This window comes from Crocuta crocuta, unplaced genomic scaffold, assembly GCF_008692635.1.
Source record: "Crocuta crocuta isolate KB4526 unplaced genomic scaffold, BGI_CrCroc_1.0 scaffold279, whole genome shotgun sequence".
Taxonomy (NCBI): domain Eukaryota; kingdom Metazoa; phylum Chordata; class Mammalia; order Carnivora; family Hyaenidae; genus Crocuta; species Crocuta crocuta.
Genome location: NW_027551570.1, coordinates 6,297,584 through 6,314,283, shown reverse-complemented (window position 1 = coordinate 6,314,283; position 16,700 = coordinate 6,297,584). Strand labels below are relative to the sequence as shown.

The following is a 16,700-nucleotide window of genomic DNA, read 5'->3' as shown; positions in this document are numbered from 1 at the left end:
GGGGGGAGGAAGGGTTCACATGGAGGCCAGCAGAGAGCGCAGTGGATGAGCGCTGGCCACACTGAAAAGCCCTGTGTGCCGCGCTCAGCTCTGGGCCTGACACTGGACACAGAAGTGCTGTATTGGTCAGGGTTCTCCAGAGAAACAGAACTAAAAGACGTGCACATGGATGCCCCTCATTCCATGGTGCTTTGCTTCACTGCACTTCAAGGATACTGGTGGTTTTACAAACTGAAGCTCTGTGACAACTTTGTATCAAGCGAGCCTATCGGCGCCATTTTTCAAGAGCATCTGTTTGTGACTCTGTCGCATTTTGGTAACTCCCATAATATTTCAAACATTGTCATTATTATTATATTGGATGGCTGAAATCTCATGATAAAAGCTGAATGGATGAGGACTTGGTTCTCAGGGATGAGCAAAGTGGTTTCTTGAGATGGAAACTACTCCTGGTGAAAACGCTGTGAACACTGTGGAAATGGCAACGAAGGATTTAGAATGTCACATCAACTTAGGTGTGAAGCAGCAGCAAGGTCTGACCAACTCTGACAGGTCTACAGTGGGTAAAATTTTATCAAACACCATCGCATGCTGCAGAGAAACCATTCACGAAAGGAAGAGTCAGCTGAAGCGCAGACCTCACTGCTGTCTTAAGAAATCGCCCCAGTCACCCAACCTTCCACAACCACCATCTGATCAGTCAGTAGCTGCCACCATCAATACAATCCTCCACCAGCAAAAAGGTTACAACTCGCTGAAAGCTCAGTTGATGGTTAACACTTTTTTTTAGCAATAAAATATTTTTAATTTAAGGCATGTAGTTTTTGAGAGAGACAGAGACAGAGACAGAGAGAGCATGAACCCCAAGCAGGCTCCACACTCAGCACAGAGCCTGACACAGGGCTTAATCCCACAACCCTGGGATCATGACCTGAGCTGAAATCAAGAGTTAGATGCTCAGCCTACTGATTGAGTGTTAAATTAAGGCATATACTTTTTTAGACATAAGGCTATTGCACTTTTAACATACTACGGTACAAGATAAACACAGTTTATATATGCACTGTAGGGGAAAAAACCATTTGACTTGCTTTATTGGGACATTGCAGTGATCTGGAACCAAACCTGCAGTATCTCCAGAGTATGTCTGTTTATAAAGAAAAAAGTTTTAAGTAATCAACTCACGTAATCCTGGGGGCTAGCAAGTCCAAAATCTGCAAGGTGGGCCAACAGGCTGTAGACTCAGCAAACAGCCCGAACAGCCCGTACGTACGTATTTCAATCAAGTCCAAAGGCCATCTGCTACAGAATGCTCTTTTGTTTGGGGTAGGGGTCGCTCTTTTGTTCCATCCAGGCCTTCAACTGACTGGATGAGGCCCATCCACATTACGGAGGGCAATCTGCTTTACTCAAATCCCACCAGTTTGAATGTAAATCTCATCCAATCAACACCCTCATAGAAACATTCAGAATAATGTGTCACCACGTACCAGGGCACTGTGTGGCCCAGCCAAGTTGACACATAAAATCAACCATCACACACACTAAAGGTTTTGAGAACTATCAGCAGAACTGACTCTGGCAAGATTCAGTGGGGAGGCAGTGGGGATAGGTGCGGGAGGGGCACCAAGAGGCAGGAATACCAAGGGAAAGGCTACTTCAATCATCCTGGCAAGACATCAGGGCTTCTACCAAAGAAGTGTCAGTAGGAAATGAGTCACTTAATTACGATTTGCTAAAAGAAAGTATGAATGGATTCTGTGACTTGACAAAACACACACACAGTTACACCTTCACGGGAAGCGACAATTTCCTCCTAGGTCTCGGACACAATATAAAGGACAGGAAGTCTCTCCACATACCACAAAGGGAGGGAAGTGACACAACAGAGGGAAACGGGGTTGAACATTTCCCTACTCCAAGGAGTCCTTGGTCTGCTCTGGGGGTCACACCTGCTCACCTCTAACTCCTTCCAACGCAGAGCCTTTCTACGAGACAGGTAAACCAACAGCGCAGACATGGCACCATCAGTTAGCTGCCTCCAGGTATCTATCCTCCCCTCCACCCTTAGAAACAACCCTACTAGCTGAAAAACAACTCCAAGCCAAGCCTCTCTTGCAGCTTCCCATGACTATGTGACTGGGTTCTGGCAGTAAAATGGAGGCAGAGTGGTGTCTGAGAATTCCAAGTAGACTCTTTCAAATAGAGGAAGTCTATGTCCCTTCCCCACTCCCGTTTGATCCCTTCTGTTCTCAAATGCAGATGTGATGGCTAGAGTCCTTGGTTACTTGCAACCAAATGCAATTCCTGGTTGATAGAAGATGAGGTCATTGTTTTGTGCATAAGGCAATGTAAATTTCAGAATTTCGGGCTATGGGACTTTATATCTTCTTATGGCCTCAGGTGTTGCAATGAAGCCAGACAGAAGAGGAATCTGGATAAACTCTATACAGCACCTTCATCTCATGATTTCCTTCCAACTGTTCTCAAAAGAACCCACTAGGGATGCCTGAGTGGCTCAGTCAGTTGGGCACTATACAGCACCTTCATCTCATGATTTCCTTCCAACTGTTCTCAACAGAACCCACTAGGGATGCCTGAGTGGCTCAGTCAGTTGGGCGTCTGACTTTAGCTCAGATCATGACCTCATGGTTCATGGGTTCAAGCCCTGCATCAGGCTCTGTGCTGACAGTCCAGAGCCTAGAGCCTGCTTCGGATTCTGTGTCTCCCTCTCCCTCTGTCCCTCCCATGCTCACACTCTATCTGTCGGTTTTTCTCTCACACAGAAATAAAGATTAAAAAAGAATAAAAAAAAAAAAAGAAAAAGAGACCTCATTTGTGTGGCCTGGTTCACAGAGCCCTTCAGAATTCTGTCTGGAGCTGGCCAGCTCTCAGCAATGAAGCCGGTAAGTTTGAGGGAGGTGGTGATGGTAACACTCAGCCACTTTTCTTAGAAACCCCATTTCTTCCTGGAAACATGAGGCTTAGGAGTGCAGAGCTGGAGTGTGAGATGCTGAGTACTCTCAGCTGTAATGAACACCACTAGATATCTGTTCACTTGTACCTGCCCAAGGCTACAGGTTAAATTTGAATTTCAGGTACACAACAAATGATTTTTTTAGTTATGTAAGTCCCACATATCACACGGGAGAGAGTGAGCCTTAAAAAAATTTATCTGAAATTCACATTTAGCCGAGCATCCTACATTCGATCTGCTGCCTCTGCCTCTGGTCTATGCTCCACGTGGCAATGACCACACACTCCCATCCTGGGAATGGGGTGCTTCCTTCACACACACGTCAGGAAGCTCCGTCTGCACCACAGACCCCGAGCTGGGAATCCGCAGTCCCACGCAGGAAGCAGTGTATCCCAACATGGGGGAATGCTTCTAAACATGTCCAGAGCCTGTAGATCTCCAAGCCTTACCACTCATCTAATTCATTTTTTTTTTGATTCATGTGTTTACATTGCTTTAATTTTATTCTTTTGAGGTTGTTTTTAGTTGGTTAACATACAGTGTAATAGTGGTTTCAGAAGAAGAATTCAGTGATTCATCACTTCCATGTAACACCCGATGCTCATCACAAGTGCCCTCCTTAATGCCCATCCCCTCCATCAACCCTCAGATTATTCTCTGTCCTTAAGAGTCTTTGTGGTTTGTTTTCCCTCTCACCTCTCCCCACCCCTATCCTTCCCCTATGTCCATCTGTTTTGTTTCTTAAAATCCACATATGAGTGAAATTACATGATATCTGTCTTCCTCTGATTTCGCTCATCTACTTCTTAGGGTGAATAAGGTCATCCACTTCTTCAGGGCAGATTGTCACGGATGGAAAGGGGGAGACTATGAAGTCACACTGGGAGTGGGACTGGAGGAGAAAAGAAGGAAAGCAGGGGGGGCAGGGGGTATCTGCAAGGTGAGGAAAGGGCGCAGAAAGGTGAGCCAAAAGCGCTCAAGAGAAACATCACCAAACCTTGTTACCTGACAGCGTAAAAAGGCCTAGCCCTGTTTACAAAACAAAAATACATCCCATGGTCTGACTTTCTTCAGCTGAGACTTTGGTCACCCCGCCACTGTTCCAGAGTGGTTCAGAGAGGGGGGAAGGAAGGGATGATCCATGTGAAAGCAGTAATTTTATTGAAGATGGAAGGAAAGAAGAGAAACATCCAAGGAGCTTCATGGTTTCAGACACGGTACAAAACTCCACACCTCCCACTAACCTTTAAACCGCATTGACAAACCACCTCTGTCCACTTTGGGCAGCATGTTGCCCGCCGAGCAGCACTTAACCGGGCATCAGCCCTGTCCCCAGTGAAAGACAAAGGGGACAAGGAAAAGGGAATTGGCCCTGACAACACTCCCAACTTACAAGGTAATGGGGAGCGGGGGTGGATATTGCTGGGCTGGGACTCTGTTGCCACCAGACCCCCACTGGTAGCTTCCTGACACCTCCCAAGCCGGAAAGGGTCAAAGCAAGTGCCCACTGCACCACCAGAGGAGAAAACTTCAAGATGAGCGACGTGCCCTGCTGCAGCCCCAGCACAGGATGCCCGATGCACAGCCGGCCACGCACGAGGTGCAGGGACTCCAGGGAGGTGAGCCCTTCTGACCTAAGCCCCAAGACCTACTCTGTCCAGAGCCTTCAACCCTCCTACCGCTCCCATCCTGACCAAGCATCTAGGCTTCCAAAATGCATCTGCTTCTTCCTCAAAAATCCCAAGCAAGACTGCAAAGCAGGATGTGGTCTTACAGGCGAGGGAGAGTGAACAGTCCATTCTCCTCTCTGGCTGTAAATCACCAGGGGCTCTGCCTTGGGGCAGGTGCCCCATCACTCACTGCCTGCCCTTACCCTGTGCGGCAGGGGTGACGCGGTTCTCAGGAACTGGCCTGTGCCTCCCCCGCCCAGTGGGAATGTCATCAGGGCCATGGGGAAGGACGTCAGTGACCCAGACCTCCTCACCCGAGTCCTACGTGAGAGCTGCCACCCAGACAGGCGAGTGGCCCAGCGGAAATGAAAAGTGACTGGGAAGAAGGGAGGCATGATGAGGTTGCGCCTGAGTCCCAGGGGAACCGGGAGGGCGTGCCACAGGGGAAAGGAGTTTCAACTCCTTTCAAACTGCTTGGAACAAGAGCCTCAGTTACCCCCTGAGCAGAAAAGGCAGGGAAACTGCACAGATGAGCTCAACATCTTACTTTGAGCCTTCCACATCAGTGATTTCTCAAACCCGTTCCCCTAAAATGTGTCAGGGTGCAGTGCCGGCTTTCCAATGGTCACTAGACCCTGGTCACTAGAACCAGGTAGATGTGTGTTCAAACCTCCGCTCCTCTCCTCAGAAGGTCGGTGATCTGGGACACCATGTACCTCCCAAGCCTCAGCCATTAACCCCCTCCATATGACGACAGGAACGCCACCTTCAACTCTGCAGAGAGGACTGCACCAGAGAACGCATACAGGGACCTGTTACTGCAGGCGTGAGCACCTAGAGATGGTTCAATCAATGAGGACTGTGGGGGCCCCTTGGGTAACTCGACTTCTCTAAACCTCAGTTTCCCACTCTGCAAAACCTACAAAAGTATCTCCCTCCTGCATGTGGAAAAGTGCCCGGTACAGAGTGCCAAAATTCCTCTCCTCGCTCTCCTTCCATCCCAAATCTCTGACTCAGTCTTTCAACACACACGCTTCCAGTAAACTGTCCAGAGATGACTCCCAGCTCCCCACCTCCAAGCCGTCCTGCATCCCTGCCCATGACATCCCCACCCATCGTGGCCTAACATTCAGGAGGGTGAGTGCACCCCTTTCTCCCAAAGCTGGATCCCCACTGTCAACTTCCTACTGGCATTCAGGCTATTCAGGTCAAAACCGTGGAGTTCCCAGTGACTCATTCTTTTTTTTTTTTTTTTTTTCTCTTAATGTTTTATTTATTTCTGAGAGAGAGACAGCATGAGCAGGGGAGGGTCAGAGAGAGAGAGGGAGATATAGAATCTGAAACAGGCTCCAGGCTCTGAGCTAGCTGTCAGCACAGAGCCCAACGTGGGGCTCGAACCCACGAACCAGAAGATCATGACCTGAGCCCAAGTCAGACACTTGACCGACTGAGCCACCCAGGCACCCCCTGGTTAATTACTCTTGACTGCCCGTTAACCACTCCTTTTGTTAAAGCTTCCCCTTGCATTCTCTCAGACTAAGCCATGACACCAGAAGGCTTTATGCAAAGACCCAAGTAATGGTCTTTGGCTCTAAGACCAGGTTCCTCACCTGTAATATGGGGACAAACAGGAAAGAGAAATGCTCTCCCCTACACAGAGCAGTACACATGGTACCCGGCACATAGATCTCAAAAGATGATGCCACTATTAATGGAAGACACAGTATTTGGCATCAAAGTCTAATCACCATCTCAAACACCAGAACCTCCCACATAAGAGCCCACTATGGCTGCTGTGCAGTGTCTCAGCCCAGTGTGAGGGCTAGGCTAGGGTATCAGGTACTCGCTCAGCTGGCCACCCTTCCTTCCCTATCTGGCTCTTCAGTTCCCGGAAGTCTTCCTTTCCACAGCCTTCTTGAGCTGATGCACTTACTCCAGGTTATGTCCACACTGACTTCACCCTCAGATCTCGGCCCTTTTGTCTTTTCTACCCAGACTTCTGCACTTTAGGGCTCAGGTGTGCCTTTCTGCTCAGGTTTCCAGCCCCAGCCCTTACAGTGACCTCACCCACCCTGGCTTCTTCCACATGACGTCTACCTCTGTGCTGTGTGGTTCAGTTCTCTAAGCAATGAGCCTCACCCATCGGGCTCTTTACTTGGTGAAGATCCTCATTACAAATGATCCTCATTATTCTCGGCTCCCATATTTGCAAATCTGTCTACTTGCTACAACTTATTTGTAACCCCAACATCAACATTTATGGCACTTCCAGGGTCTAGACCCACACAGAGAAGCAAAACGTTTCAGTCACTCAACATGCATGTTCCTAGCTGAGGTCCAACACTCTGCCTTGTTTCAACTCTCGTGTTGTAAACAACTGTCCGTCTCTGTCTGCTTAGTGCCACGTTTCTCACATTTTTGTGTTTTGTTTGATTCAGCTGTTTAAATTCGTCCCCAAGCCTAGTATTACAGTGCTGTCCAGTGTTTCTAAGTGTAAGGCTCCAATGTGCCTTATGGAGAAAATACATGTCTTACATAAGTTTCATTCAGGGGTGAGTCATAGTGCTGTTGGCCAGGAGTTCAATGTTAATGAACCAACAGTAGAGTACATCTAGAAAAACAAAGAGGAAACTTGTAGATTTCTACAAGAGGCTGCTCCAGTAAGTGCTAAATTCAAGCCCACAGTGCAGGAGGAAGCTATGGAAAAGTGGCTAAATGTATGGACCCCATTTGGTATCGATGCATGGGAGGTCATGACCAATTTAAAAAGCACTGTGTGATGCTCAAAGCCAAGTAAATTTATAATCTTGTCACCTAGGGTCAGAAAAATGTTTGACCCTCTTTGGCTAGTGTTTTGTTATAAGGAAGTACTGTATATAATTAGTTATTTCTAAGAAATATATATTAAATAAGGTGCCTTTAAAGACAAACATACATAAAACAAGGCTAAGTATGGGTCAGTTGATGAAAATGTGATCAGAGGCTCTCAGGAACTTGACCCTCTATTTCTCCTATGAGCAATGCCTCAATAGAGTGCCTCTCTAATTGAGCAGGGGTAGCAATGTTCTTTTTTAAGTTTGTTTTGAGAGAGAAAGAGCCTGTGCATGAGCAGGGGAGGAGAGAGAGAGAATCCCAAGCAGGCTCTATGCTGTCAGCACAGACCCCAATGATCTCACAAACCGTGAGATCATGACCTGAGCCGAAACCAAGAGTCAGACAACTGAGCCACCCAGGCACCCCAGCAGTGACTTTGAAGAGCATAACTACCGTGAATAATAACAATGGACTGTAACTACCTATGCCTTAAAATCATCTTATTCGTATGTGTTGACAGGGCTCCCGGATGACACAGGCCACATTTTACACTCCACAATGGCCAGCAAAAAGGGGAGATGCTCAGAAAACACTTTCAGAAACGCTTTTACTCACCAATCCACTAGCCTACTGTAATCTGTGGTCTGACTCTACTTCTCAAATGGGGGTGGGGGGAACCCCACACTTTAAATCAGATCAGTAACAAAGATTCTACTTGTGCCCCCGAACACCCTACCCAACATGCTTTTTATAAGACTCAGAGAGGAAAGCCAGCTCCTCAAAGTTAAGGTCTTTTTCTGTTCTTGACAAGTGGCTACAACAGCACTTGGCAATTAGCAGGAACCCAGTAAACATTTGTTAATAAAAGAAATTAAATTGAAAGAAAAAAAAAAGCCCAACAAGTAGAGAGCAAGAACCCCTATTTGACACATCCTCGAGTTTACGTCCCAAGTTTGTGGGACCTGGCCCTCTCCTTCTCCACATAAGGAAGGTCTTCTGCCAGCTAGATCAGCGTCTAGAATTTCCCAACCAAAAAAAGACTACAATGCTCTGCTCCTCTATGATTAACTTAAGAATTTAAGGGATTATCTGATGCACTTGACACCTGCTTCATTTCGTGGGAAGCAGGACTCCCCATCCATCTATCCAAGGCCCTTACTACACTGTCCGTGAGGGCTCAGAGTGTTTGTGATCAGTGAAGACGTAACTCCCTCCGCATCATTTTTGATCCCTCTGGCATATGTTACCCCCGCAAACAACTCGGTATTTCCTCGACTGCCTGGGGTCACCCTCCTGTCCTCACATTCTTGACATTTTACCCATCTCCTCTCAGCCAGCACAGGACTGTTTCTTCCACCCAGAGGTTCTTGGTATGGTAGTCTTTCATTTTTAGGGCAGCAGATTCACCAGAGAGACACAATATTTGATAGCAAAATACATCTGGAATTAGAACTTAGATTCTTTTTTTGATGTAAATGTTTTACGTGTACTAATTCCATCACTATGGGAAGTTGCCAAAAATGGCTACAATAGTTCACGGTGCTTTACAGATGGAGTTTATTTCTTCCCACCTCTGGAATTTGGACTGACCGTGTGACTTACTCTACCCAACAGAACATGGACACATGTGACGCAGGCAGAGGCTGGAAAAGGGCTTGTCCTTTTAGTTCCTGGAATCCCAACACCACGGGAAGAAGCCAGCCTGTTGGCTGAGACTCATGTGGTCCAGTCACCCAGGATGCCTTTGCTGACAACAGGCCAAGAGAGTGCCTGACAGATAAAGCCGTCTGACATCAGAACAACTGCCCAGCAAAATAATGAGCTGAATAAATGTTTTAGGCCACTAGGTTTGGGGTGGTTTGTTTCACAGCAAACGCTAACATACACAGCTCCATTTTATAGATGGAGAAACTGAGGCACAGAGATTAAGTAACCCACCCAAGTCCCACACCTGTTAGATGGTAAAGTGGGATTCAAAGCCAATCTGTTCGGCTCAGAGGCCAAGATTTGCCAGTTGTCCTACAGAGGTCGCTCTACAAGCTGCAAATGTCTCTCCTGTCACTTGCTTTCCCAAAGGAGGCTAAGTGTAGGACATGGACTTACATGGCCCCAGAAGCACACTACAGGCAATTTCCCGCACTGAATGACCCTATTTTGTATTTATGTTGTTCTTCGGGTTTGGAAAGTCTTCTGACACACTGCAACCACTTAAAAATAAGAGTTGGGGCCCCAGGTGGCTCAGTCGGTTAAGCATCCAACTCTTCAGCTCAGGTCATGATCTCATGGTTCGTGAGTTCAAGCCTGCATACAGGCTCTGCGCTGACAGTGCAGAGCCTGCTTGGGATCTCTCTGCCCCTTCCCTGCTTGTGATCTCTGTCTCTGTCTCTCTCAAAATAAACTTAAAAGAAAAATTGCCCAAATGTTCATCATCAGATGAATGAACAAAATATCCATACCACAAACTATTACTCAGCCTTAAAAAGGAATGAAATTTTAACATATGCTACAACACAGACGAATCCTGAAGAGGTTATGCAAAGTGAAATCAGCCAGTCACAGAAGGACAAATACTGCACGATTCCACTTGTACAGGGCACTTAGGGTAGTCAAATTCCCAGAGACAGAAAGTAGAACCATGGTTGCCAAGGGCTAGGCTAGAGGGAGGAGTAGGGAGTTGGCATCTAACACAGTTTGGGGAAAGGGAAACGTTCCGCAGATGGACGGCCGTGGGGCTGCCCTACAGTATGAATGTACTTAATGCCGCTCAATTATACATTTCAAAATGGCTCGAATGGGCAAATGTATGTTCTCTATAGTTTACCACACTTTAAAAAGAAAAAAAAAAAAAGCAGAAGCATTGGGACTGGCAGTGATAAAAACAACAGGCTCGGGGCCACCGCCAGACCAGTCAGAGCCCAGGGAGCAAAGCCAGCGAGCAACACTCAGTGGTTCAGGTTTCCTGAGTCACATGGCCCCACCCCCTTGTCAGAAAGTCCCCCGCCACATACTGAAGGCCACACGGGCTGACAGGTATGTCAAAGCAGCCTTAAATACACACTCTGGCTCAAGGACAAAAACCCTCAAATAAATGAAAGCCAGTTCCCTGCTCCCACTCCCGCTGGGCGTGGGGGGCTACGTTCTGCCTCCTCTTGGCAGAATTTGGCCTGGGTTTTCACAATCATAAAACTGGATCTGACTCCTTCCTGATCCAACTTGACATCAGGGACAATAAAGTTAATGCAAATTTTTGATGAGCAAATACAATTTCTACTGGCCCAGCAATTACAAATCTTTGTAAACTCTTTATGGAAATCCAAGCTCTTTAAGTCTCTTCTGCACTGGGGCTCTGGATGGACATATGCATTCAGACAGATCATAAAACCACCACTATAGGATGATCGCATATCAAAAAAAAAAAAAGAGATACACATCAAATATTAACGGAAGATATTGGGATTTACTTTCTTCATTTCCTCTATTTTGGAATTTTTCTACAACAAAAAAGTTGTTTAATGAGGCTAAAACCGAAACTCATGCCGGGACCCCCACTGTCAAACACGGCGCCTCACTGACATCCCGAAGACAACCTCCCCAGGCAGCTCCCGTGACCATCTGGCTTCCTAGACGAGGCGGAAGGAAGAGGCTCTGGGAACGCAGTGCCTCACGATACACACTTGAAGGAGATGCTTTGAAGGCATCTTTCAGAGACCGTCCCTGCTGTACACAGCCAGAGGGGTCTGTAAATACAGAGGGGAAGGGGGTGGGGATCAGAGAGAGGAAGAAAACAGGAAGCCCCACTTGGCAGCTGCCGGAGCTGAGCCCCACCCCCTACACCCACCGGGAAGGTCAGAGGATGCTGGTACACAAACAGCCTCGGCCACCTGGCCCAAGCCCAGACAGCCCACCACGTGCACAGATGAAATGTGACATCCATGCCCGGCCTCACCCTTTGAGCATCCTTCCAGTTCCTCGGCTATACACCAACCAGGCCCCTTGGGGACTTCTCCGCCTTTCTTTTCCTGCCCCATCTGCAAGAAGGCTGGGGTTCCCTTCACATTCTTCTTGGCCTCTGCTAGCTGACAGTGAGTCACTCAGTCACCCCCAGGGTCTGGCTATTATCTTGTGAGAGCTGATGACTCAGTGGCTCACCCCAGGGACTCCCTAATTCTCATGATCACTAGCCCCACTAGCCAAGAGAAAGGAAGAGAGGAAGGAGCAATGTCATCGCTCACAGCTGGCGGGCAGTGGGACTCTGCCCACCCAGGTCCCTCCCACTTCTTTTCCCATCAAAGAGGATTTGGGGACGGAAAAGAAGAGAGTGGTGTGAAATCTATCCCAGATGTGTCACAGACAACTGAGGACCTACCCAGCAAATGAGATTTGAATGAACGGATTTGCCAGCTGTGTTCCTATCCTTGCACTTTTGTGGCCCCGCGGCAGGAAAGCCAGAGGGGGCGGGGCAGTCCAGGGACAACAAAGGAAATGCTCAGAATGCCAAGGAAGGGCCGGGAGGAGCAGTGGCTCTGCTGGGGGCCTGTCAAGGCACGGTCCACCCATTTGTTCAGTTATTCCTCATGGAGCTTCGGGACTATGAGCAAACAAACAGTAACAAATCAGATGGAAAGTGTGCAATGGAGGAAAAGCACATCCAGGAACAAGGGATGGGGGTGGTGGGGATGGCAAGTGGCAGTTATTTTAAATGGTGGCCCAGGAGAGCCTTGTTGATAAAGTGACATTTGGGCAGAAAAGTGAAGACAACTGAGAGGACCATGCAGATTCTTGGGTTAAGACAATGCCAAACAGAGGGGCACCTGGGTGGCTCCGTCAGTTAAGCGTCTGACTCTTGATTTCGGCTCAGGTCATGATCTCATGGTTTATGGTTCATGGTTCATGAGTTCGAGTCCCATGTCAGGCTCTGTGCTGACAGCATGAAGCCTCCTTGGGGATCCCACTCTCTCTCAAAACAAATATTTTAAAAAAGACAATGCCAAACGGAGGGAGCAGCAAATTCCAAGACTCTGAGGTAGGAGCACATTTGACACGAGTACAGCCGGAGATGGACACCTCCCACGTGCTGGGGCCAGCGACCTGATGGGCCAGCCTCCACTGGCCCCTGAACACACAGGTCCTGTTTGCCAGCTCAGTGTCGAAGCCTGAGCTCAGGGGACCGAGCGAGGAGACCACTGCCACAACTCCAAGGGCAGAGTTGTCTTAACAGACCACTCCCAATGATCCTGAGGCACGGGCACATAAACGGATCTGACATTTGTGGGATCCAAAGAGTCAGAGGACAGTAAACTTGAGTATTGAAGACTTTCAGAAAAGGAGATTTCATGACCTCCTTGGAACTGATCAATGTTACGTTAAATTATCAGAAATTTCTCCTCAAACCTTTCCTACTGCATTTTAGGTCAAGAATACTGCTACTCTGGGCTACATAGGAGAGGGGGTGACACATCCCCAACTTGGGGTGTCCCTTAAAAATTGGTGAGACACAGGCACTTTGGAGACAGTATCTCAGGGTTCTGGAGCACTTTTTGAGAAGGGTTTCATCTCCCAGGAGACCTAGAGGCCTGGGTGGGGCCCAGAGAGAGGCTGAAAGAAGGGCTGGCTGCTCAGAGCTCGCTGCAGACCAGTTACTGGCATTGGATGCTGACCAACCCAGTTTAGTGGCCAGGGCAGGAGGAAGGATTCAGGCGGCCATTCTGTCTAGCAATAAGGCAACCTATCTGGCAAGTTCCTAACAGAAACTCAGCTGAGGATTCAGAGTATGAACCCACATACACAGCTAGGATCTCAGGAGAGCCACTAAAGCATCAAGGGAAGCCCCTGAGGAGAAATTTGAGAGGTCCGCGGGGGCAGGGCAAAGAGGAAGAATGCCCGAGTTCTGGCCCCTAACCCTCAATAGGTCTGGTCTGAACACATTGCTAGATTTCTGAGGCTTCATCTCCCGAGAGTTCACCCTGCCCTTACCTACCGAGCCCAACCACACGCGTGCGCACACACCTGCCACTCACCAAACACTTCTTTACTGGCAGGCATCGCATCTCCCATCACATACACACCCAACAGGGATGGGCCCTGTGCTCTGGACCAACTGCTCAGGCCTGTTTTGGGTGGCCATTCACACCGAAGGGACGTGGCGCCGGGAAGCCAGAGCGAGCGGAGGTGTGTGGAAAGCCCCAGCCCCAGGGCTGGCACCCAGGAGATACTGGTGAGTGCTGGGGCTTTTTCCCACCCCATTCATGGGGCCTGGCAGTCAGAGGCTGGGCAGGGACACAAGCAGAACCCTGCACATCAGTGGAGACAAAGGGGGACACACTCTGAAACCAGAGCCAGGTCCCACACCGTCCAGTAGCCTCCCAACCACAGCTCCCCTCTACCACCCCTTTGTTGGTGTCGGATCCTCAGCTGCCTATTTGGGCTCTCAGGGCAAAGAACCAACGTCTCAAGAGAAGCAAATGGAAAATTCCTTTCAAACCAGAGAGGACACTGCAAGGGAGGGAGTCTTCACCTGCTGCCTGCCAGGCGATGACCAGAGAGGGCAGAGGAAGACACCAGCTGGCCCGGCTGGAGAGGCGGATCTGGGCACCAAGTCAAGTGTCCAGGCAGCACCCACTCACAGGGTCAGCAAAATGCCAGCACCCACACTCTATTAATAGCATCAAGAGCTGGAATGGAGCAGCTATGGTAGAGCGAAGGAAAAAATAAGAGGCTGTCTTCAAATGCAGCTGTATACAAAGTCCTGGTGGCTCTGCATCCCTGGGGACTCACGTTTCTAACCTTTGACTGGAGACACAGAAGTCAGAAGGCGCATCCAAAACATGGCTGGGGGCCAAGGCAGGGGAGACAGTCAGTGGGACTATCTTACCTGCCTCGCCACCCTCCGCGCCTCCCAGTAGGGCTTCGAATCTTCCACGGCTTTGCCGATTTTCTTCACCAGCTCGTCCAGTTTCACAGTTGCTTCCACCAGAACAGAGCGGAACTTCTGACGAGCATCCTGCAGCCAAGAGAAAATGAGGAAACATCTGAGGCTTATGGAGGAATCTGTGAAAATCCACTTTCCCCAACCACAAGCACCAAGGAGGGCCTTCACGCAACCTACAAACTCCTAAATTAATACCTTTGGTGTAAAGCAGCACCATCTAAAACTCGGCGATACTGGAAATGTTCTATTGCTCACACTGTCCAGTACGGTAGCCACTAGCCACATTTGGCTACTGAACACTTAAAATTGGCTAATGAGACTGACAAAATGTGTTTCCAATTTATTTAATTTTAATTAAATATTTCTATTTTAAAAATAAGCCCTGCATGGGGCTCTGACAGCTCAGAGCCTGGAGCCTGCTTTGGATTCTAGGTCTCCCTCTCTCTCTGCTCCTCCACTGGCACTCTGTCTCTCTCAAAAATAAATTTAAAAAAAAAAAATGAAAAGAAATAAAAATAGAAGTAAGTGTGGCCGGTGACTACTCTATGAAGGTGGACAGCTCAGGTTTGATCTAAAAGCTTTCTGTCCTCAGAGGAAGATGTCCAGTCTAGCCACCCCTGGCAGCCAGCCATTATGACAGCGCCATTTCCTACACTCGCATGGAGTCCTCAACTGCATACTGTTGTCCTCCACATAAACATGGAGAGGAACTTTCCCACATGCCAGACCCTACGCTGAGCATGGGGCTTGGTTCCTGCCTACAGGGCACTTCCAGTCTGGTAGTTGAGGCAGGCATCATAGCCATTTCCGAAAAGTCCATGCCAGGATGAGACTGATACATGCGTCAGGGAACCCAGGAGCAGAGGACCTCACGAGGCCTGGTGAGGGGGGAGGGGGTAAGGAGAAGGAGACTTGGAGAACATCCAGAGGGGCAGTATCTACACAGAAGCCAGAAGCGTGAATGGTCACTTGGGGGAGAGGGAGAGGGAATACCAAACCCCAAGCAGGTAGAGGAACCATACTGAGTCGAGAGGGGAGGGGGGCGGCATGGTCTGAATGGATCTAGCAGTCTGAAAGCCAGGAAATGGCAACAGATGGGTGGCCACCCATCCTGGAGGCAGCTATAAGCACCATGGTTCTCCGCAGAGCTTGGAAGGAACGAAGAGGCATGTGGGCCGTTCTAGGCTTAACCACATTGTCAAACTCAAGAAACCCAGATCCACGGACTTCACAAGAAGGAAATAAAAATTAAAAAGAAGAAACTTGGTCCAGTGTCTAGAGTGACATATTGGAGGGTTGGGTTAGTACTTCACAGACCCTACACCCCTCTACTCCTTTTCCCTCAGGCAGTTGTCTAACAGCCACATAGGTGTGGGGGTGGGGTGGGGTCAAGCAACTGAGAGGGGAAACAGAGAAGAAGGAACAACGCATGCACACCAGCCGTGGGGCTGCCCCAAGACCCAGCAGCCACCCTGCTGGTAAAACACGTGTGCTGGGGCGCCTTGGTGGCTCAGTCAGTCGAGCAGCTGACTTTGGCTCAGGTCGTGATCACAAGGTTCGTGAGTTTGAGCCCTGCATCAGGCTCTGTGCTAACAGCTCAGAGCCTGGGACCTGCTTCTGATTCTGCAGGCCCTCCTCTCTCTGGCCCTCCCCTGCTCTGCTCTCAAAAACAAACAAACATGAAAAACATTTAAAAAACAAACAAACACATATGCTCCACTGGCTGCAGAGGGCCCGCCTCAGGAGTAACTACCTGAAGACTTTCCCTAAGCATCGAACTGTAGGGGCCTCCCGGGCCAATGGCATTCCTGGGGGTAAAAGAGCCTCTGCCCACTTCTGTTTCATCCCCTCTATCCTACTGCACCAGGGCTTGCTGGGTGGGTTGAAAATGATGCCAGCACTCCAGCATACGAGGGTACCGCCGTTGCCTCCCGTGGGAGCTTCTCGGCTCCCGAGCCCCATCCTACTCCTGAAACTGGCCTTGGTCTCTTCTGCTAGCCCTGTATCATCATCATCATCCTCCTCCTCCTCCTCATCATCATCCCTGCCTTCTCTTCACTCTGGCCAGGCCTGCAGTCCCCTGCTACCGCTTCTGGAGACAAAGAACGACACTAGGTTTGTCTTCGAGAGGAAGTGGCGTGGGTGCACAAGGCGGTCTGGGGACTAGCCCACTGAGCTTCTGCCATGCTGAACTTCCAATATGTCAGAGGCAGCGTGTTGTCTGAAGCCCGAGATTCTTTTTTTTTTTTTTTAAATCAGATCCAATGGATCCAATCTCCAAAAAACCTCTGTGAGGCCCTAATCAGGCAAC

General features: G+C 49.0%; 1 protein-coding gene across 1 annotated transcript in view; it reads right to left on the bottom strand.

The window, feature by feature from the left end:
• The window catches only part of SH3BP5 (SH3 domain binding protein 5), a 78,347-nt gene that overhangs the window by 32,429 nt on the left and 29,218 nt on the right, over positions 1–16,700 (bottom strand). The window contains exon 3 of the mRNA XM_077750913.1: positions 14,333–14,461. Coding sequence (XP_077607039.1) covers positions 14,333–14,461 — 129 coding nt within the window. The remainder of the gene's footprint in view (positions 1–14,332; positions 14,462–16,700) is intronic.